Below are 23,596 nucleotides of genomic sequence, written 5' to 3'. Positions count from 1 at the left end.
TTCTTTACAAAGTACCAAACTCCTGCTTGAATCAAAATACATCCTTCTATTCTCTTTATCTGGTCCTTTATTTCCTACTGCATCGTGCCACACAAACTAAGGTCCCAAATGCTTAGGTGATTCTAATTTTAATTTACTACTAAACCTACTAACAAACTTAGGATTCCACTAATCACATCAGGACAGCACAGCACTATTATGTCTGGCTCAAAAGCGAAGTAGAACAGAGCTGGAAACCTCCAGAGAAGACATGAGCTTTAGTCCAGCCTGGGAAATTGAGAAGTTGCTAGATTAAGGAAATGGCAAAACGTTTCTTTACTGTTGCCAAGAAAACAATGATCCATGTTGTCACCCAGAGACTTAACCATCTTTGTTATTACACCAGATGCAGCCATCTACAAAAAAATGTACCTTCTTTGGCACTCATGCCAGTGAGGAAGGGAAGGACTTCTTTTACAGCATGAAACAGTCCATAACTTAGCAGCTGCCAAAGCCATCAAGAAAACTCTTATCCGACCTATTGAATGTACTTACCCGAGAGGGCTTTACTGCCAGGAGAATGGTATTTTAACAAAAGAAGCAAAAGAACTTAGTCTGTAACTCCCTACCACAGAGGTGGGCAAACTTTTAATAGCCAGGGGCAGCTCTTAAGAGGGGAAGAGCAGCTGACACTCAGATATTATTGCTTAAAAAATACAGTTAAAACGAACTGTGGCTTAGTGATAAGCGAATCCAATTTAGTTATGGCTCAAAAGGAGTGCATACCAATAACATATTATAAAAATATATCAACATTTCACATTGCCAAATAACTAGTTTTCATGTTGGTTCAGCAGTACTATCCAGCATCTGAGATAGCACAGACAGCAGCCACAGTGAAATTAAAATGCCAGACACAAGTCAACTATGTTTGGTCAGTTTGGTCTAGTTTAGCCAGTTTGGTCCAGTGGTTAAGGCTCCGGCCTAGAAACCAGGAGACGGTGAGTTCTAGTCCCACCTCAGGCCTGAAAGTCGGGTGGGTGACCTTGGGCCAGTCCCTCTCTTTCAGCCCAACTCACCTCACAGGGTTGTTGTGGAGAAAACAGGAGGAGGAAGGAGTATTAGTACGTTCGCCACCTTGAGTTATTTATAAAAATAATAAAGGCGGGATAGAAAATGAATAAATAAAATGTTTGCTTTTTCTTCCCAGAGTTAATTGTAAAGTTATAAAAAGAAACCTTCAGAATAAGCACATGTACAGTCAATATATGTCTTATAGCAACTGGGGAGAGAGAAAGGAACAATCAAGCCCGGATTGCAAGCCACTGATTATAAATGAAACTACTGGATAGAGATTGCTGTGATTTCACTAGGGTCATTACAGAAATGGTGTATTATTTTGTTCCTGTTGTCTGTTACTAATGGGGCTTGAAATTAAAATGGCATTATGTTTATTTGCTTGCAGGAATCATCCATAACAAAGCCTTATCTTAGTTTGCTGGTGGACTAAACAGCCAAGGTGCCACAGGACAATCTTGCAAAAGATGCAAATGTTCATACATGTTATGGCTTAATAGAAAGCATTAAATTGGATCTTGTAAGTCTATTACATATTGTAGATTATACGGTACATAACCTACACAAGAATCCCCAAAACTAGCACCTGTAATGAATGCCTATTCTAACCCACTCTCAGACTCATGAGCAGGAATTCAAAGATATCTGATTTATTAAAGAATAGTATGCAGGATCACAAAGAAAGCTGAGAATGATAAAAGCGCTCCAAATGCAAACTAAAAACCCTTGGTGCAAATGAGATCCCTCCCCCCGTAGAATCTTCCCAAGCTCACAATCCCAGGTGCTCCTAACGGCTTCTGATGGTCTGCGGGAAAAGTCCTTGAACAGAGCACATAACCCAAACACATTCCATTGAAATGAACAGAGATACAGAGCTTGGCACAAGGTTTCACAGCAGCTCCCTCCCAAACAGAAACGCGCATCAGCACCATGGCATGTGAAACGTTACGTTGTACAGTGCACATTGAAACAGTGAACATGACATACTGCCCCCCCAAAAGAAAGAAAACACTAAGCAGCAGGCTTCAAAGGGTAAGCCAAGTGGAAACAGCGAATTAAATCAGGAGCATTAACGTGGCGAGCAGACACCCATTCAGGATGAGGAAAGTGTTTCCATCGGACCAGATACTGGAGGGTGCTGCGAAGCTTGCAAGAATCAATGACCTCCTTGACCTCAAAGTGCTGTTGGCCGTCAATCATGATCAGAGGAGGAGGAGGAGGTTGGGGATGCCAGCGGGAGGAGTGGTGGACAGGCTTGAGCAAGCTGCAATGGAAAACAGGGTGCAAGCGTTTCAAATTGTGAGGCAGGTCCAACTTAACAGTAACTGGATTGATAAGACCAACAATAGGGAAAGAACCAATGAACTTGGGAGCAAGTTTTTTAGAGGGTTGTGGTGACTTGATGAATTTGGTAGATAGATACACCTGATCCCCAATCTTGAAGTCGTGTTGCAAGGAACGATGCTTATTGGCTTGAAACTTGTAAGCAACCTGGGCATCAGCCAAAGCCTGTTGAATCACCGGCCAGGAATCAGCCTGAAGTGAACATGACAGCACCAGCCTGAAGAACTTCTGGGGAAGACCAGCTTGCTCCCTACTTTTTAACTGGTCCTAAGCAAAGGTATCACCTATTACTATTTCAGAATTTCTTCTAACTGCCCAGTACAGCTAACCTGTTTTTAAGTTAACAGAATTTGTGCTCAAAAGATCTAGGATTCTGCCATGCTCACAATGCCAAGGAGAATAGATAAAAGGAAAACACACTGAAGTTATATGAAGACAGTTATGTCCCCCTTTAGTACACAAGAACCATCCAAGACCAGTATATCACAATGAGTGTGAATATACCGCAGAGATTTATCATTCATTTGCCAGCTTCAACAACTGCAGGACTTTAAAAACTAAAATGCAATTATGCTTGTTTGAAAACCATGACAGGTTAGTGTATGCTCAGAACAGATGCTTTCACAACCTACCTGGCAACAACACATTTATGTCAAGGGGAAAAAAAGAGCTTTTGCCCACTAGCATTGCCATCAGTTGGTTTAACCATATTGGTTTAATTGATATTAACCCAAGGATTAAAATTAGTTCTCAAAGCAGAAGAGGAACAGAAATGTCCAGTTAACATCTAGCCCAATACAAAACCCCAACACACAGTTATCAGCAACTACCAATTCTAGTCACAATCAACAATGCAGCAAAAAGAAATTGTGAGATCCACGTAACATCTCTTCTCACCTATAGAAAACATTTTCTTAACGAACTGCAAAACAAAAACCTTACAAAGCACAACTATTTTCATGCTATGATGAGAATGGGCTGGATTTACAAATTGTTTATTGAATCATTCATTGAATAAGCCACAATTGCCTAGGTTGGCACAATATTAATCATGAATTTTGGTTACAAAAACCCAAAATGTGTGGGTTCACACAACAGGTTAAGCCAAAATTAAACAAGCCACATAATGCAGCGTGTGAATTTCTACAAAAACTACGTGCTCTCACAAGATTACCTCTCACTGTTATGATACAAAAATGTTAATTGCTCACTCCTTGTCTTCTTTCATCTAAACTGTCTTTTTTTTACTCTGTATTTCAAAGTATCTCTAGATCTTTCCTGGCAGTAAAGCACTCAGTGTGCTTGATTCCTACTTCAGATTTTTATCCTGCCTTTCATGTTAAGAGCTCTATATCAGAGGTAAAAAGCAAAATATACAGTGCGTGCACAATTATTAGGCAAGTTGTATTTTTGAGGATGAATTTCATTATTGAACAAGTACAGTGCTCTCGGTCAATCCAAAATGTTAATAAACCTCAAACCTGAATATTTAAGAAAGTAAAAGTGAGGTTTTGGCTTTCTTAGGAGCATATCTATGTGTGCACAATTATTGGGCAACTATTAGTGTGCAGAATTATGCAACTAAATGAAAAATGAAAATTCCCCCATCTCACTCGTTTATTGTCATGTTAAAGTGAGAATAATAAACAACTCAAAATTTACAAATAAACATTTCTGACATTTCAAACAAAAAAATCAGTGATCAATATAGCTACCCTTCTTTGCAACAACAATAGTAAGCCTTCCATTCATGGAGTCTGTCAGTTTCTTGATCTGTTGACAATCAACTTTTTGTGCAGCAGCAGCCACAGCCTCCCAGACACTGTTCAGAGAGGTGTACTGTTTTCCTTCACTGTAAATCTCCCGTTTGAGAAGGGCCCACAAGTTCTCAATAGGGTTTAGGTCAGGTGAGGAAGGGGGCCATGTCATTATTCTTTCATCTTTGAGGCCTTTACTGGCTAGCCACGCAGTGGAGTACTTCGATGCATGCGATGGAGCATTGTCCTGCAGAAACATCATGGTCTTCTTGAAAGATGCAGACTTTTTCCTGTACCATTGCTTGAAAAAAGTGTCTTCTAAAAACTGGCAGTAGGTTTGGGAGTTGATTTTTAGTCCATTTTCAGCCCGAAAAGGTCCAACTAGCCCATCTTTAATAATACCAGCCCATACCAGTACCCCACCTCCACCTTGCTGGCGTCTGAGTCAAAGTGGAGCTCTGTGCCCGTTACTGATCCAGCCATGGGCCCATCCATCTGGTCCGTCAAGAGTCACTCTCATCTCATCAGTCCATAAAACCTTTGAAAAATCTGTCTTCAGATATTTCTTGGCCCAGTCTTGCCGTTTCAACTTATGTGTCTTGTTCAGTGGTGGTCGAGTTTCAGCCTTCCTTACCTTGGCCATGTTTCTGAGCACTGAACACCTCATACTCCTGGGCACTCCAGATAGGTTGCAGTTCTGGAATATGACAGCACTGGAGGATAATAGATTCCTGGTAGCTTCACGTTTGATTCTTCTCAAATCTTTGGCAGTTAATTTGCGTCTTTTTTTCTCAACACGTTTCTGGAAACCCTGTTGACTATTTGCAACAAAACGTTTGATGGTTCTGTGGTCACGCCCCAATATCTTAGCAATTTCAAGAGTGCTGCATCCCTCTGAAAGACTTTTTACAATTTTTGACTTTTCAGAATCAGTTAAATCTCTTTTTTGGCCCATTTTGCCTGAGGAAAAGAAGCTGCCTAATAATTATGCACACCTTGATACAGGGTGTTGATCTCCTTAGGCCACACCCTCCCTCATTACACAAATACACATCACCTGATATGCTTATATCCAATAAGCATTCAGGTTTATACAGCTTGGAGGTGGAAAATATGCATAAAAATTATGATATAGTCAAAATACTCACTTGCCTAATAATTGTGCACACAGTGTAAGCATACCGACAATGACAAAGTTACAGTTAAAACAGGAATTATTAAACAAAATGTATACCTCATATTCCTGCTAGGAGGGGGAAATGACATTTTAATCGAGTCCCCAAACTAATGTTTCTCAACCGTGGCAACTTCAAGCTCTGTGGACTTCAACTCTCAGAATTCCCCAGCCAGCCATGGGGAATGCCCTAAACAGTAACAGCTGGTGACTTTCAAGTTTTCTCACAGAGAGTTTCACAACAGAGAGGGCATCATTTTCAAAGTGACAGTGCTCCAAACAGTCTCTGCTGAAGATCTTTTCCAACAATTGTTTGTTGAAGAATGGTAGAAACACCATTCCCAGATCACTGAAGATTCAAGGCAATCTTACCTGGTGCCTTTCAGATACAAATACGTTTTTGAGTCCAAAGCATCTGGAGAATACCAGATCATGGAAGGCTATTTTAATGCTGACCAATAAAGGGTAGCTTTCTGAACTGAGCTCAGAAAACACATGTTGTAGCCATGGAGATACTGTATTGAAGCATGGTGAAACACACTGTTTCTTAGCAGCTCTAGCTTCAAATTCCACAACAAAGAGTTTGGGACAGCAGTCACTTGGGGGGAGAGAACAATGAAATAGAGAGTGAACTTATGAGGAAGCAGACAGACAGGAAAGGCCACTCCACTTCACGAACTTCCATCTGGTTGCTTTTCTCACAGAAATTTCTTCTTCAATAGCTATTCCATCCAGTCACTCTAAGATCAGCTATGCTACTTTAAGAATGTGCACCTGAATACCCAGAACTTACTTTTTTATCTCTCCGCTATTCAGTGTGTCTCTTTGACCGTAAGTTTGCATATAAGAAATTTTAAGCACTACAATAACAGTAATAGAACACAACAGATAGGACAACATGTTGAATAAGTAGCCTGAGAGGAAACTAGGAACAGCTTAGCTCTCTCCCTCAATTACTTTCTTTCACTCAAAAACTATTGTATGCTCTTGCCACAAACTAGGGCTTGTCAAAATGTCAGCAAATTCGAGGGGGTAACAATTTGGAGGGAGCTTCAGCATGCGAAGCTTGTCCAAGCCAAGCCTGGAACAAATTCTCAGTGATGTTTTTGCATCTGCAAGCCTCATAGTCCCACCCCTCTTCCCTACATTGTCCAAGGTAAATGCCTTCTAGTCCAGATCCACAAGGCTCACCCCATTCCACGTACTCCTGACTAGGAATCACCAAGTAAGGGGTCACAATACTGTAAAGTCTGAGAGCCCAGGCTAGTCTTCACCCAACCTGGTGTGTTGCAGATGTATTGGGCCTCACCTGCCAGAATTTGAAACCAGCCATTGAATCTGTAACTCCAAACAGTTATTTGTTGTCACGCCTAATCATTATAGATTACTCTGGGCAGCCCAGAGTCACTTGCATAGTGAGATGGGCAGTGAATAAATTTGATAAAATAAATAAATAAATTACCGCTTGCTATTTCATCCATTCAATCCACTCTCCATTGAGATGTCCACATTATTCTATACTGTCTTTCCACCACCACTACTCAGTCATTAAAATCTTAATGGGCCCTAAGACCAAAAGATTTACTTCCATATTGACATTACTATAACATTTTCTTCTGTAAAACAGATATTACCAGTAAAATGCAATATATTGTTTTAAAAATCCTTCACCCAGTGAGACAAAGATGGGGCTAAAAGACCCAGAACAAAATATTATGCATTTATGAGAACTAAATCATAAACTGCTACAATAACACAGTATGGACCCAGCTAATAAAACTCTTATGTTTTTTGGTTTAGTGCGTTAGATAAACTCATCAAATTATAATTTATCCAATTATAATCCATAGTTTAACTCATTTTCTGAATTCAGTCAGTCTCATTACTCTTGGGAGCCTCGGTATCTATCCTTCAAGAATATTCAAGAATCCATTCACTCTAGAGAAACACATTTCTAAGTGCAGAAAAGAAGTTGCTTTTGTGTGGCTATAAATAACTGCTCTCTGTAGATGCAGAGATGGGGGAAATTCCAAGGAAAGACTGCAGAAAATGTTTGTTACTTAATCCTACTTTTTTTATTAATATGCAACACATCAAGAGTTTATATTTTGCAGAGTTAAAAATACTGTCGACAACTGACATTTGGAAACAGCAAGAGCTGGGCACAAGGCTGAGCCCTGCTTTTTAGAGTAGCCAACACATCTGCTCCTGAGGTTCTTCTGACTGCTTCTGGAGCAGAGAAGTCTCCAAGGCTGTCTCGAGCACCCCCAAAAGCAATGGCCCACTGATATGGCAGCTGTGGATAATGAACAGGAAAGACAAATTTTCCATTTGCCTGGGCTGGGTTTACATCTCTCCATTAAAAGGGAAGAAGGTGATTCAAATTTAAGATTGACCCAGAAGAAAGCTGGAGATTATTCAGTGAGGAAGATTGTGGATTTCTTTTAGTAAGTTAAAAGGTACAGACTTTTGAGTTTAGCTCAACTCCTGGTGGTAAGTCCATGTAATTTCCTTCGTAAAAATATGGAAATAGTTTGCCATTACCTTCTGGGATGATTTTCAACTTCCCAGGCTAGCCTACATTTTTGACCAGCAACTGAAAACCGTGGAGAATATTCAGTCTGAAGGCTTCATTTGACATTAGGACTTTTAGAGTCACTAATGCAGTCATCCCAGTATGGTATGTAGACTGTAGCTCCCAGACCTCCAGCCAACATGCTGACTACGCTTGCTAGACTGTGGGAACTGTAGCTCGATATATCTGGGTGGATCATATTGGAGAAAGCAGCACTTCGCCCAACAGGACATATACTTCGCATCACACTGGAGGCATGGTAGTAATCTGAACTGCTTGCCTCTGCCTAGTTATTCCTATACATGCCAGGTGACAAAAAGATTGACGCATGCACTTACTTATATTACACATTTTTATAAGTGATTAAGTCTATGGCAATATAGAGTCTCAACTTCTCAAGTACCTATTCTGTCATATGAAATTAGAGGTATGAAAATATATATATATATATTTCTATACATTATTTTAGTTTGAAGAACAGACTATACAAAAGTATGGAACTATCACAAGGAAACCAACAACTAATTTTAGGCCAGATTTGTAAATGCTAGCTTAGAAATTTACCTTGCAATCCTATCCATTACTTACTCAGAAGTAAGTTCCATTATATTCAATTAAGTTAATTTCAGGGAAATATCATACGATTGCCACATTAAAATCTGAGAGTTAAGGCTGAACGCATACCTGAAACTAAGATGAGTATGCCAATTCTTTAGGAGCACAGGGACATTCTAGCGAAGTTCAAAATGCACTTACTGTACCATTCATCCAGTAAAGCCTGCCAACATTTCTGCATAATCTTTTGTATTATAATTAATTTCCAGATGAGTAAAGAGTAAGATCAGTGACTAAGTGTGAGTCACCGGGTTGGGAAGAGAAGCCATCCTTTAAAAAATCCAATTTCTTTTCAAACGTCTCTTATTCATGAATTGTGTTCTCATTCCAGTCATAAGCAGCTATAATAGAGAAATACACTTTCGTAAGTGCAGACTTCTTAGCTATTTTATATTACCTGCTTGGGCCAGCTATAATAGACTTCCTCAACTTAATGTGGCCTATGGAGTTCATAATCCCCTGCCAATGTGGGTATGGATCATCTGGAAGGCATTAAGAAAGCTGAGTTATATCATCTCCCCAAAATTCTTTATTAAGACCTCCCATTTTTACCTTAGTTACATATTTTTGAATATTCATTTCTGGGTGATTAAACATGGATTTTCATCTTTGTACTTAGGGAAAATGTGCAGCTTCACACGGTTTTTAGGTATTAAAATTTAAATTGTGACCATAGTATCAAGGCTGTGAAGGAAGGATGTGAAAACCTGGTTCTTTCCCTATGCACTGGGACTAAATGCTTGATGGTGCTCTTGTGTGGATATGGTTTGTCTGATCAGCTGATAATGTGACTTTTAGAGGTCTCGACCAAGTTCTTTTTTAATGGATCTGTATAGTTAGTATATTTTTATTTCTGTCTGCTGCCCAGAATTCCTGAGGTAGATGGGTGACTATATGAATTTGTTAAATAAATCAGATCAGATCAGGTCAAGTCAAGTCAAGTGAAATGAAATGAAATGAAACCAACAGAACACTCAGAACTGGAAGTTTTGGTAAGCCTAGAAGGGTGTACCCGGTCTTTTTCAGGCTGGTCAACAAAGGACAGTAGTAACAACTATATGACTGATTACATGCAAACCAAGTTCATTATTGCTAGAGTTTAATTCTTGATTCTATTAACAGTTTACAGAAGTTCAAGTTGTGAACTAAAGAGATATAAATTTGTTACTATACTGTAGGCATTTTATTTAAAAAGCACCCCAGAATAGCAGGCATATCCCACTTTCAATATTAATTTGTAGAAAGACATTTGCCCCAAGGATGTTACCCAGCCCGACTGTTCTGGTTGTTTAAATTCTTTCTCCACTCCTACCTTGCTCACCTCTGTGTTCTCACTGCCTATACACTCATCAAGTGCCCCCTTTACCACCATGATCCGTGCACACCTAGAATAAGAACCCAGCAGGCTCACCAACTAGAGGAAAGGTTTAGTGTTAAGAAACCAAAGGTTGTGTAATTAAGATAACACTCCTGTTTTGCTGATTACCAATGAAGGCATAAGTATGGTGGTTTTCTCAATAAATAACTGCTGGCCAATACACACACACACACATATATATCTACAGGTTCGCGCGCACACACACACGCATACACCCACACATACTTTGACTTTATAGTTAATTATCAACGGTTCATGCTCAATTGTATGATTCCTTGTAAGAATTCATCTTCTGTGACAAAATGTTGTATTACATTTAATATCTTAATAGTATAACATATACAGACCTATCTAATGTAACATATTTATCCATGGTATTAGATGGTTTAAAATTTCTATAGTAGTCTGTGCTTAGAGGTTGAACCGTCGCGAATATGTGCAACTCTAAAGATTACAGCTATCAGTGCTGGCATACGCATGGAATCTTATATGTGACTTCAAGCATTAAGGCATGTGCTTTTCTAATCAAAGCGAATATTTGTAGCTCAGGGTTGAACTGTGGAGTCCTTGGTGCTCTCTGAGCCTTGTTTTCTTGCAGACATTTCATTGCCAGACTAGGCAACATCTTCAGTGCAAAGAGGGAGTGGGCCTTGCTCTCAGTTTATATACCATGGCTTGCCCTGCTTGTGTTGGTGGGGGTGTTCTCCTCTCCTTGGGAGTTCTTTGATTGGGCTGTTGTTTGCTGCTTGGTTGATTGCCTGAGTTAATAGTTCCTTGATTAGGGTATATTGTGATGTTTGATTGTTCATCTGGTGTAGATCCTAGTGCTAATCTTTGCATATCTGGGTGTTGATTGCTGGTGAGGTAGCGTTCTGGTCTTTTGGCTTTTCTACTGTCCCTTTTGAATAGTATGTAAATGTTGTTTCCCTCTATGTGTCTGTTGATGGCTGCTTTGAGTGCCAAGCTTCCAGGGATTCTCTGGTGTTTTTGGATTTGGCTTGGTTTAGGATGCTCACAGTTTCCCAGTTGAAACTATGGTTGAGTCTATCCATGTGTTGTGAGATTAAGGAGTTCTCATCGTGTCTTCTGACTGCCAGTTGGTGTTCACAGATGCGCTCAGCTAGTCTTCTGCCTGTCTGTCCTACATGGTGGCTGCTACAGTCCTTACACTGTATGTCGTAGATAACTCCTGTTTTTTCTTCTTGGGCTACTGGGTCTTTTGGGTTACTTAGGATGTTTTGAACAGTTTTAGTAGGTTTATGTGCTGCAGTGATGCCATGTGGTTGTAACAGTCTGTTAGTAGTTTCTGATGTATGGCAGAGTTATCCTTTTCATAGTTTCTGTTGGTTGGGTTGTAGTGGGTTGAGTAGTCAGGCACTTTTTGATAAAGTTGGGGGGTATGTGCTTTTCTCTTAATCTTTCAGAATCTTTCGGGAAAAAAATGGAATGCAGTTTAACATTATGTTTGAACAAATATATTCCAGGATAGATTCCCAGCTGTTGTTCTGTTTTGTCTACGCAATAAAACAAGCACAAACAGTAGTAAAATCTATTTTCGTTGGAATGGCAGTATGAAAAGCTGGGCTTGACAGAAATACCTTCGTTGCAGTATTGCTAAGCTCTAGTAGTAATATTGGCATCATAGATGGAGACGTTCAGTCAGCCAAACTATATCAATCCAATCGGGTAGCCTGGGTAACTTTCAGTAGCCAGTGTACCTGCATTTTACATAATGTGATTTATTATGTATTTTATGTACATAATTTATATCCTGCAACTTCCACATATATTTACCTTGCCATAATGGCTGAATGAATAAATAACAAGATGCAAGTATTTTTTTTAAAGCTTCAAAACATAGCAACACTTCTTTCAAATAGACACTAAAAATAGAACTATTATACTTTTCAAAAGTTTACCATTACTTAAGTCTGGGAAAAATGGAAATATCTTTGCCTAGTACCTCAATTATTGTTTGAAAAGGCATAAAAGTGACAGGGAAGATAAAAGCAAGAAGCCACAATATAAGGTTGAAAATGGAATTATTTATTATGTTTCCATGCTGTATGACTCAGAAAACAATTCCCGATAGTTGACATCATAAATACAAGTAAGCTAAAAACATAACATTACTTAAATAATCAAGAAGAATACCATAATATGGCGATTCAAAGGCTCACAAGTACAATGGTGATCATTCATTCTTCAAAAGCCCTCCGGAGAAGCTTGGCCTTAAGTAGATTCTGGAAGGCCAGCAATGAGTGTTAGCTTCACTTCCACATGGAGGCAGACCAAACACAATATTCCTTGTGCGGGGGGACTGAGTCCCATCCACAAATGTGAAATTACAGGGGGAAAAATAGAAAAAAGTGGAGGAGAGATATCCCATTTTTCCTTCAATTTCCCCAAATCTCCTTAGTTTCCTCCAGAAAAATATGAAAAAACCATGAAATTTTTAAAATACAGCATTTCAGAGAAATATTCATATACTGTTCCCCCAAACAACTTCACAAACATTGTACAGTACTAGCACAAATTTTATGTTACAGTATTAGCTCGCTACAGTTCCTATGCCAAGAACTAACTACAAAATGTAACTCTTAAGTAAAGGGACAAGAATGCATTTCCTTCTGGGGGGAAATGCTTATAACTTTCATAACCGAAGGAAATATTCACTCTTCTTTTGCTCATGGTCTTTCGTCCTCTTGTTAACTTCTCATCTAAAGGTCAATAGTTGACTTCTTGTTTACCTGTTGGCCTCACTGTACTGGAAGTACAGTGGCATTCATTTACTGTATATGCATGGGGATAAGCCCATCCGTGGGTAAGCCAGCCCTGAGTTTTTAAACAAAACGCAATGAAAAATGTGAGTTGGTTTATCCATGGGTGCGCATTTTTCATGGTATTTTGGTAAAAAATTCAATGGTCAGCTTATCCATGGATGGGCTTGTATGCGAATACCTACAGGAAATACAGGTACTTTTAAAAAGTATTACCATATATACACGGGGATAAGCCCATCCGCAGATAAGCTGAACCCGATTTTTTGGCTGCATTTTGGCACCTAAAATTCTTGGTTTATCTGCAAGTATATATGGTATTTTAACAAATCCACTTTTATGGGAGGGGGGGAATCATAATACATAAAGTGCTGTACAGAGAGCTAGACAGTCCCAGGAAAAAGCATATATGTCTGAAGAGCTTCCTGACAGCCAGTATGCATGCACCCACACACCTTCCAAATCACACTTTGCCATTCCAGTGCAGATCACCCAAAGCCCTACTTTCTATCGGGGGGGGGGGGAATCTGGGTGTTGATAAAACTCCTATTTCCATTTCCCCGAATTTCCATTTTTTCCCCCTAATTGCTTCAAAATTTCAGAAAATTTTACATGTCTATAACACAGGAAGAAGGCAGTAATTCAGGAGCAGCACAAAGCCTCCCAAAGATACCAGCGCACCAGCTAAACAGTAATTATCTGCCAAGAGATAAGAGAAGGGGTACAGATGACTCTAGTTTTTCCACACACAGATCATTTAAAAATAAGCTGGGACAGATGTGCCCTTAATAAATTACTCTTTCAAACTGGTGACAAAGCAGGCATTGATCCAGGAGGAGGATATATAAGACTGAAGATGTGCTGAATACAAACATCAGTTCGTACATTGGTAGGAAATTTCCTGCACGAAGATGGTATTAAATATTTAATACCTTGGAAGTATTTCACTCACCAAACCACCACAACCCCTCCCAGGCTACTGCACTGAATCCAAGGAGACCAGACCAAGGAAAGGGAATCTTTGCATACAAATGAAATGTGCCGTTATGGAAAAGTTCTGAATTTTACATTGTCAGGTGGCAGTTTAAGAGGGCTTTGTAGGGTTGTTGTTGTTGTTGTTTTTTGCAATATTGCCATGGGAACCAAAAATTCTAAGCTTATATACTGCTCACTCACAGATCCAATTTGGCCTCAATGAGGCTACGTGATCTAATCCAGCAAGACGCTTCTTGCACTTTAATCAGAATGCACATGCAAGATTATTTAAAACAAGTGGGTTATGGAATTAAATTGAATTTCTGATTTTACATTCTTATTTCATATACTTTTATCCTCACAGGTATTTTAGCTACTATTGCTTAAAAGCAAATTAGGTCATAAAACTCAGACAGGGCAACTTCACTACCAGAGCAAAATAAGCAAATTTACTAGGTTTACAGAACACTTCCTTGGCAATTAATGGGTATTACATTTGAACAAAGTCTTTCACTATTTAGAATATAATATATAAAAATTTCCAAGGAACTAGCCAGTTTAATCATATGCTACAAAAACAAAGAAGATACACAGATGTATAATTACATAACCTTTAATTTTAAAAATTGGCCTAATGTGCTTGTTTCCTTTCTTTTGATTTTTTTCTTTTTGCATCACATATTTTAGATTTTTTAAGTATGTGCATAGATACTGCCTTACTTTATTGATTGAATGAATGCAAGCCACTCTGGGAAACACTTTGGCTGAAGAGCAGAATAAAAAAAAATGCTCTCCCAGAATAAAATGCCTACAACTGATTGCTGTAAACAGGATGTGCATTCTAATAATTATCCAAGACAGTTTGGTATAAATGTTTTTTTTTTAAAGAATGGCAAGAATTAGGTCAGGACTGATATGATACAAACTTTAAGAATATGTGGTTATCTTGGATGCTATTTTATATTTTATATTTATATTTTTATGTAAGATACCTTGTTTTTATTGTGTTTTAACTTTTAGCTTTATTGTAAATTGACCAGAGTCCCTCTTTTGAGGGATATGGGCAATGACGAAATTTGATAAAATAAAAAATAAAAAATACGTAACTTTAAAGCAATTAATAAAACAGGAAGATGCTGACCATGATATATTTTTAAATATTTATGTAGTTAGCTTATACATACACAATCAACAAAACAATCTAATCTTAAAGAAAAAGTTTTTTTTTAAATTAAAAATACAAGCTAAAGATATAGGCTAAGAAAGAAAGAAAAAAAATGACCTTATATTTTATACTTACCAACAGTCACTGATTTACTAATGAATTCACTACTATAATATAAACAAAATAAAACAAGATATCACAAAATCTTTGCTATAGTAACACACATTGCTCCATCATTTGATTAGTAGAAAACATTGCCTTTTCCAAAACAGATAAATCACACATTTCCAACAACCACGTTCTAACGTTTATTTATTGTAACCAACATACAGTACATCTTTGTTTTATTCATGAACCCATATTTATTTCTGGATTATACTTTTTAATGTAACAAAATTACCATCAACAATATTACTTAATCGGAAGACTCCAGTAGTAATTTAATAAGTAATTTTAAGAAACACATTTCAGATTATCAATTAGAACCATTTTGTTATTCTATCCCAACTGAATTTGCAATCAAAGACAATATCTAATTAGTTTGTTTGCCTCAGGCATTCTGCAGAGTATTAAAACAAACAATGCATCAGACCACCATGGAATATAGAAAGTACTTTCTTCAATCTGTACTTCTAAAATTATTAAATTACAAATGACATTTTATAAACTTACTGCAGATAATAATCCATTTGTTATTCTATTATTGTTATTGCTTACATTTTGCGCAACATTGTGATTTATTCAATAAACTGTGGTTAAGCAAACCATGCCTTGACACAATATTTGAATCTCATCACTGATAGCATTCACCTGTCAGGCTAAGCCAGGATGACCTTTGATTGCTTCCAGTTCAATGTGCTCTGTCAAACTAGCCCTTTTCCCTGCTATGCAATGGTGTGTGGTTTAGCATCTGAGAAACTGGCCACTGTTATTCACCCACTGTGTAGTTTATTCAACTAATGTAGTTAGAACAAGCCATGACTTAGCACAGAATGTGAAGCCAACCACAGATTCCTTCCCACAACTGTAAAGCAAAAAATTATTCATCTCCCCTCCAGTTGTTAAATTGTGATTTGGAGGGAAGAATCACTACTAGGTCCAAGGTTAATTTACATTTCAAGTTATCAAACTGCAAAAATTAGGGGCTAGAAAATGCACAGCAAGCCTCCCCTTGTTAGCTCTAGTTAGGGAGTCAAGACTTTCTGAGCCCATGATTCCTGATTGGTTTTTTTCCGGCAAGTAATAATGCATGACTATAAATACACTGCATTAGTAAGATGGTCAGCGTGCTGCAGAAAATTTAAATAAAAAGCCTACTTCTTCATTTATAGCAGGAATCCAGAACCCAAGGTTTTTATCTGTTTTTCACAAGATTCTGGAAATTACAACAGATTTGCAGTAACTTAGCTCTACAAACTCCCCATTATTACTGAGATCCAAAAATCCTTAGAGCATTTGCATTGGCTGCCTTTTATTTATATTCAGTTCCCCATAGAGTCCTATAGCTGACATACACCTGATTTCCTCAAAAACTGTACTTTCTTTGAATCCCTCTGGCACCTTTCAAATCTCTTCTACCAGCATTCCCTTTTCAGGTAATCAGTACATATTGGATCTGAAGGACTTAGGATACTACTATCTTGAAGCCTTGGTCAAGATGTTCAATTTAGACTTTTCAGAAATAAGCCTACATGCTGATTTTAATCACATCTGTCTGAACTCAGCATGAGATGTCAAAAGAATCTTTCAGAATTTGGTACCAAAGTGGATAATATTTGTGATTAGTTGAAAGAGAAAACCCGCTCCAGTTCCAAAAAATTATTCCTGCTTGCATGCAAGATTCTGAGGCAAAGTTTATACATTGCACTACACCAGGATTTAATCATGTTTTATTTAACAGACCATTGGATAAACAATAACATTGTCTACAGTAGTTGGGTTCACATAACAGGCTACGTTAAAACCAAACAAGGTACATTATGATTTAGTGATACTAAACCCACCCTGCATTTTCTTCTCCAGAGGAATATACAGAATCACTATTACAAAAGTGCAAACCCAACTGCCAGAAAAATTCTTTTGGTTAGTTAGGCTGAACGTCAGACTCGCTTTATACACACATAAGACAAAAGTAAAGAATCCTTGGAGGAGTTCAACTCCTGAGGGTTACAGGTTACGTCAATTTAATTTTCTTGGCAAAATACAGAAGTGCTTTCTTGTTGCCTTTTTCAGGATTTTTCAAACTCCCAGTCTATCCTACAGTCCTGGTGCTCTCACTTCCAAGTAATAATCAGGCCTTACCCTATTGAGTTTTTTCCATATTAACCAAGGTCAGCCAGGTTCTGCCACCAATTGCATCTTTTTCATACAGAATTTCAAGACGTGTATGTTAAAATATCTGAATCAACCCCAGGCAACCATTTTGGGGGAGGGGGCAAACCCACAAATGAAAACACTATTTGAAGTTTGTTAATAAATACTGACTTGTACTAACCCTGTTCTGTTGCATTTACTGTAAACCTTGAATCTTTGCTTATTCCTTGTGCTGTGCCCTGCCCAAGCCTCTTGCCAATCCAGAAATGCAAGACAAAAGAGCAGATAAAGAAGGCACTGATGTTCACACTATGCCAAACCCTAGTTTCTCCCTCTACAGCTCTTAATTCTTCTTAACAATACTCTTTCCATGGCACAACTCTTCCATGAGTACAAAACATAACGCCAAGCCACTTATTTGTCCATCCAAAACAAAAAACCCATTTCAAAGAAAGACGGCCTTGGATACAAAGCCACAAAAAAGCCAATATGTATATATAAAACCTACCTATCTTCCTTCCAAAAATGACATAGACACCTCATAGAAACAAATCAGGGAGAGAGAGATCTTAACAGTCCTTTACTGCTACCAATATGTTTGTGATACTATTTAGACAATGGCAACCCACGTAAAATAAGTATGTTATTGGTCTGGATCACCCAATTAATTTAATGGTTGAGGACAGATCTAGATCTCCATATCCCATATCCAACAATTTAACTATTACAAAACACAATCTCATGTTTGTTACATTTATATATAAATCTGTGAAGCTGTACACCTGTGTTAATGTGTGAATTGATTATAATCAAGTAACACCTAGCAAAAGTCAAAACATTTTTCATAAACATTCTAAAGGCATTTATTCCAGGACCTTGGATCTCCTTTAGATTACTTCTGTACTCCTGCCTCTTAATTTGTTTTTACTATTTGCTATGGGGATGCACATGTACATTAGGACACAGATACTGTTGTAATGGACGGAACATCCTTTGAAACTAATGCAAACAGCAATTTTATAACCCTTTCCAAGCCCCAGCATGCACACTTCACACAGCCCTTACTGCCTTGCATGTTATGTTCTCTAATACTGGAAAGCATCACCACAGACATTGGCGCTACCACCAAATTAATCCCCTAGAAACACAATCTTTATATTAGTCCGACAGTGGAACAGATGGCTTCCTCCAGCTTCTACGATAATTCTGCCTTACAGGAAAAATCAAATCAGTATTATCGACTCATTTATCACCTTATACTGAGTTAGACTAAACCCTTGTAAAGCATCAAAATTAAGTATTACCCTAAAAATGCCACTGATTTCTTGTACAGCTTAGCCCAGGCGAAGATTTTTTTCAATTCACCAGCTGCTAGCAGTCACATTTCCTCTTCAGGCAGGTACATTCTCTTGAAGCACTGTTACTTTAAAAAAAAAAAAGCCAAACTGTTCCACACTGGAATACAGCACATGTATTCCACATCAGAGTACAGCACACGAAAACAGCATACAATACTACACAGGTTCACCACAAATTATATCAAATGCATGAGTTTGGGGAGAAACCAAGACACACTAACAGGCTGAAACATGCTGCAGTTTACCTCACCACTGTATTTGTCATATTTCCCATGAGTAAAACCAAAAGTAACCTCGCCTTTTTTGAAGCATTTGTATCAGCAGTTTTATTTGGGTGGAGCAAGAAAACTCCACAGCAGCGATTACTTTAACCCTCATCACTGTAAAAACATAGAAAGGAGTTGAGATACTAGCTGCTGGCATTATCCACAGTTGAACGTGTTCTCAATAAATTCCTGGGTAAACTTCAATGTAATTTGAACAGGAAAAACAACATTTCTTTATAAAACAATATTCAGGCTCTATTTTAAGTTTGGCAAAACCAATGCAGATTTACAAAATTATGGGAAAGCTATGTCCCCAACTGTGAACAGTGTGAAATACTACGGTATTTCCTACAAATCTGAACACATTTGCAAGAGCAGTTTATAACCAGGTCTATCATCAGTGTTTCAGTATCCTTGTAGGATTTCCATACATCTTAAATTATATCTTAAGTCAAGTTAAAATAGAAAAATTTTAAAATTTTTCCAGAAAATTGAGACATGAATTCATGCTAAATTACCAACATAAGCATGCTAGCAATTCAAAGAGTATTTCTGTATTTACTTGAAGACAAGCTTTATATTCCAACTGATGTCTAATCTAAATACTTTTCAGCATCTAGGGGTAGCTTTCTCTCAAACTTTTTTCATATTAGATAGTGTGTATGATTTCTTCTAGCTTTTATTGTGCTAATAGGTTCAAAAGTCAGGAATGTAACATTAATATGTTTCCTATTAGAAATTACAGAAGCCTTAAAAAAGGTAACGGCGTTCCGTGAGTCATGCTGGCCACATGACCCGGAAGTGTCCTATGGACAACGCCGGCTCCAAGGCTTTGAAACGGAGATGAGCACCGCCCCCTAGAGTCGGACACGACTGGACTTTACGTCAAGGGAAACCTTTACCTACCTTTACCTAAAAAAGGTGGAGACTTCAAGATGTCACAAACTAACAGCTATTAGAAATGCCCAAAAGTTGTGATACGTTGCGAATTCTTCCTGAAAACATTTCAGAAATACCAACTAAGTATTATGTTGTATTACAATGGATCTGCATTTATTCACCCAGAAATAATTCCATCTACCTCAGACTAGTTGTCCTATTTTCTGACCTGCCCTGTTCATTTATATCAGGGAAATTTTCCAATTTCCCATTTTCCAATTTCTAACAATATTTATAGTACATTTTTCATCAAGGCTCCACATTTTTACACCAATCCTTCAAAATCATCAGGTTTATCCCTATGATACTCATGCACTGAAGTAGAGAAATAGTCTGAGACCACCAAAATCACACTGGAGCTGAGATTTTAATTAATTCTTACTACTGCGCTTAAAGATCATTACCTTGTTTTACATCATGTACACTATAATAAATATAGCCTGCATATATTTTGTACAGAAATTCCCCTTTGGATGTTAGGTAAAGGTAAAGGTTTCCCTTGACATTAAGTCCAGTCGTGTCCGACTCTAGGGGGCGGTGCTCATCTCCATTTCAAAGCCGAAGAGCCGGCATTTGTCCGTAGACAGTTCCGTGGTCATGTGGTCGGCATGACTACACAGAATGCCGCTACCTGCCCGCCGAAGCTGTACCTATTAATCTACTCACATTTGCATGTTTTCGAACCGTTAGGTTGGCAGGAGCTGGGACTAGCAACGGGAGCTCACCCCGTCACGCGGATTCAAACCGCCGACCTACCAATCGGCAAGCTCAGCAGCTCAGCGGTTTAACCCGCAGCGCCACTGCGTCCCTATACATATAACACCCTTTGGATGTTACCAGGGCATTTATGAAAATAAACTTATGTAAAAATCTGCTGTGTCATGTCCAAAGCAGAGCCATTCACAGTCAACCCTTTCTGTTATTACATTATACAATTTTTAAGATATATTTTCCCTGTAGTAATACAAACACACCAGAACCTTTATCTTTTTTTTTCCTGTTGTCACCAGAGGATGAAGACACACATACCAAATATGTATATAAGGTCATACATAGAGGAAGGGAACCATTACATAAACAAACCCACATTCTGCTTTAGATTATTAAGGATTAGATTATTAAACTAAATCTCATTGATTTAAGCATAGGTCTGACCCAACCATCTCAGGAGCAGCCTTTTCTACTCTCTGGCCCTGCAAAGGTACATAAATAAATATAATTATGCTGATGGTCTCTACTTACTCTCCACAATTTTCATCTAACTTAGCACATACTGGTATGTGAGGTTGGCTGAAGAGAAAGGCAATACAGATCTATCAATCCCAAGGGCATATCTAAGAAGCAGGTTTAGGATTCTGTGCTTATCCAGGAACTTTTTGCTTTTCAAAAAAGTGGATTCATTTGTCATGCTTTTTAATGCAATTGGGGCAGATCAATGTTTAAAACATAAAAGGCCTTTCACAAGCTCTTAAACTAGCAATGAAAATGTTAAACAGATTTAGAACAGCATATCAATTGAAAGCAATCCAAGAGACAATGAGATAGTCATCCTGTTCCCAGAATATAACACAGTATTTGGAAAAACAGAGGAAAATGAGCAGTTCAAGCACTATAGAACTTTTATGTAAATATTATTAGAGAGCATAATTAATGTGGATGATAAGCATGATAAAAAGATATTTGAATCAATAGTGTAATGAAGAACAGAAAGAAGCATGCAACAGGTCCCATGCTACTTTTCTCTGGCTAAAAATATATTCAGAATTATGAAGTTGCTGTTATTTTCCAAAACATACTGCCTTCCATCAGAAATGTACAAAATGGGCCTATATTTTAACATCTGAGATGTTCCCCTCAGATTAAGCATCTCATCTTAAAACCATAACACATATCCTTATGATTTTTTTTAAAGGCTGAAGAACAGTTCGCAAAAATTACCGAAGAGGTAAATTACAGAGTGATTGGAACTAAGAATGAAGAGATTTCTCTTTTAAATAACTGCAGCATTCAGACATACTAGGTCCTCTCCTATGGAATCTAGAAATATTGCTGTAAAATGATTAATGAAGTCTACCTGTTTGGACAGCATCATGAGATACTGAAATAGCTTTCTATTTGATTGGCTGTTTAGCTGCAGTTCACTTCTTTTTCAAGCTAATTATTTCAACAATTTAATATCATGCAGGAATGTAATTCATTTAGTCTCAGTAAGAATTACATACCAAAACATTAAATATCCATATAGAATTGACTCACATTATTACATTACCCTAAGTTATTTATAAGAGTAGGTACACCCACAAGCATGCCTAAGTGCAAGAAGGATTTTGCTCCTGTTCCTATCTTCTCAGGATTTATTCAGCCTGCCAGATTAGCAAGACAAATGATTATTCACCAGTGACATGACAGTCCTTTCACCACATCCCCACTGACATATTTGAAAAACAGGAGGAACAAATCTGGCCACCATTTGGGCCGTGAGCATCATTTAAGACCATGCAATTACCCTCTATTTCCAGCTGCAATCCTAATGCACATATGTGTATTATTTTAATGTGTGTTTTGCAACCCACACATGTGATCATGAAGATATAACCAGGAGGGCAAAGAGAAACTAATGAGAAGGCTTGAGAGAATGAGGAAACTGGCCTGAGGAAAGTAGCAAGCACTCCTATTAAATCCGTGAACCATTTCTGCCTCTGGATGGACCCACCTTCTCCCGATGCCCACCAGCTGTGCTGGAAGACAACCACCATCCTCCCCAAGCTGGCTGCTGAGAATGATGGCAGTGGCCGCCAGACATCGCTGGAAGACACCGGCTCATCATCTAGACACCCACCCCATCCAAACGAATCACAACCCCACAGAAGTCGCCGAGCCCGCCTCACAGTAAACACCTATCAGAAGGCACACCCTGGGCTCCGAAGTGGTGAAATAACTCAACTCCTCTCCCCCATTTCCCTTCCTTTCCAAAGAGCAGAGCGGCCGAGGTGGAGTTGGACTTGCGGGGGCGCAGGAGGAGGAGGAGGAAGTGGAGAAAAGCCCTCTTTGGTTAAAAGTTTTAGGCAAAAACCCGAAGGAAGAGCGGGGGGGGGGAACCTGCCGGCCACACCATGCCCTCCCCCCCGTGCCACGGTCGATGCCCGCTTCCTGCAACTGTGAGGACGGAGGGCAGCGGCTCCCCACCCAGAAGCCCATTAAAGGGAGGAAGGAGGCGACCCCGCCGTTGCCCGGCCTCTTACCTGGATGTAGTTGTTTTCGCAGTAGTCGGCGACCCTGGTAAGGTTCTGGTAACTCTCCACCAAAGCCCGCTTGCCCGAAGGGATTTCCTCTTCTAGTAACATTTGCAGCTCTGCCATTTTCCACCCTTCCGCATTGCTCCCTCCGGCATTCGAGAGACCGCGGGAGAGCCACCGGCTCACGATCCGCCTGCTATTGTGGGAGCCCTCCTCGCCTGGCTCTCGCCACAGAGGCTCTGCTTTCCCCACCCACCCGCGCCCCTTCCCTTCCCTTCCCTTCGCCCGCCCGCCTTCCTTCCTCTCAGGAGCCCTCCTCCTCCTCCCGCTTCGGCCGGAAAAGGCACCGCGCGGTACGTCGGGAGATGTAGTCACGCCTGGGCAGCTTCTTCCGCTCTTCCTGCGCTCGCCCTAGCTCCGCTTGTGGGATGAGCCGAAGGCGAGATGCGTCTCGGGGTAGAGGTGTGTAGTGCTGCTCCTGATTTTTTTAATGCATTGTTTTTCCTCTGAAAAAAAATAAAAGAGCATTCTCCTCCAGAGAATGCTGCTTGCTAGAGAACAGGAGCAAGGGTGGAGCTTCGGTAGCTTAAATCGTCGATTGTGACTGGTGCTTCTTTCTAGTGCGATCCCAGGTGGTGAATAGCCTCGGTTTAAGCATCGTTTGT

The 23,596-nt window shown here is 39.0% G+C and overlaps 1 protein-coding gene across 7 annotated transcripts in view; it reads right to left on the bottom strand.

Annotated features, from left to right (window-relative positions):
- The window catches only part of ABI1 (abl interactor 1), a 98,516-nt gene extending 75,332 nt beyond the window's left edge, over positions 1–23,184 (bottom strand). The window contains exon 1 of one of the 7 annotated variants that reach the window (XM_063303494.1): positions 22,938–23,184. In XM_063303494.1, the coding sequence (XP_063159564.1) occupies positions 22,938–23,054 (117 nt within the window). In that variant the 5' untranslated portion in view covers positions 23,055–23,184. Of the gene's footprint in view, positions 1–8,662; positions 8,712–22,937 lie in introns of those variants that run through there. The other 6 variants (XM_063303501.1, XM_063303495.1, XM_063303502.1 and 3 more) reach the window with 6 other exon arrangements.
- Between the last annotated feature and the right edge of the window lie 412 nt (positions 23,185–23,596).

Source organism: Candoia aspera, chromosome 4, assembly GCF_035149785.1.
Source record: "Candoia aspera isolate rCanAsp1 chromosome 4, rCanAsp1.hap2, whole genome shotgun sequence".
In the NCBI taxonomy this organism is placed as follows: Eukaryota; Metazoa; Chordata; class Lepidosauria; order Squamata; family Boidae; genus Candoia; species Candoia aspera.
Note: the sequence above shows the minus strand (reverse complement) of the source record. Positions and strands in the feature narration are given on the sequence as shown.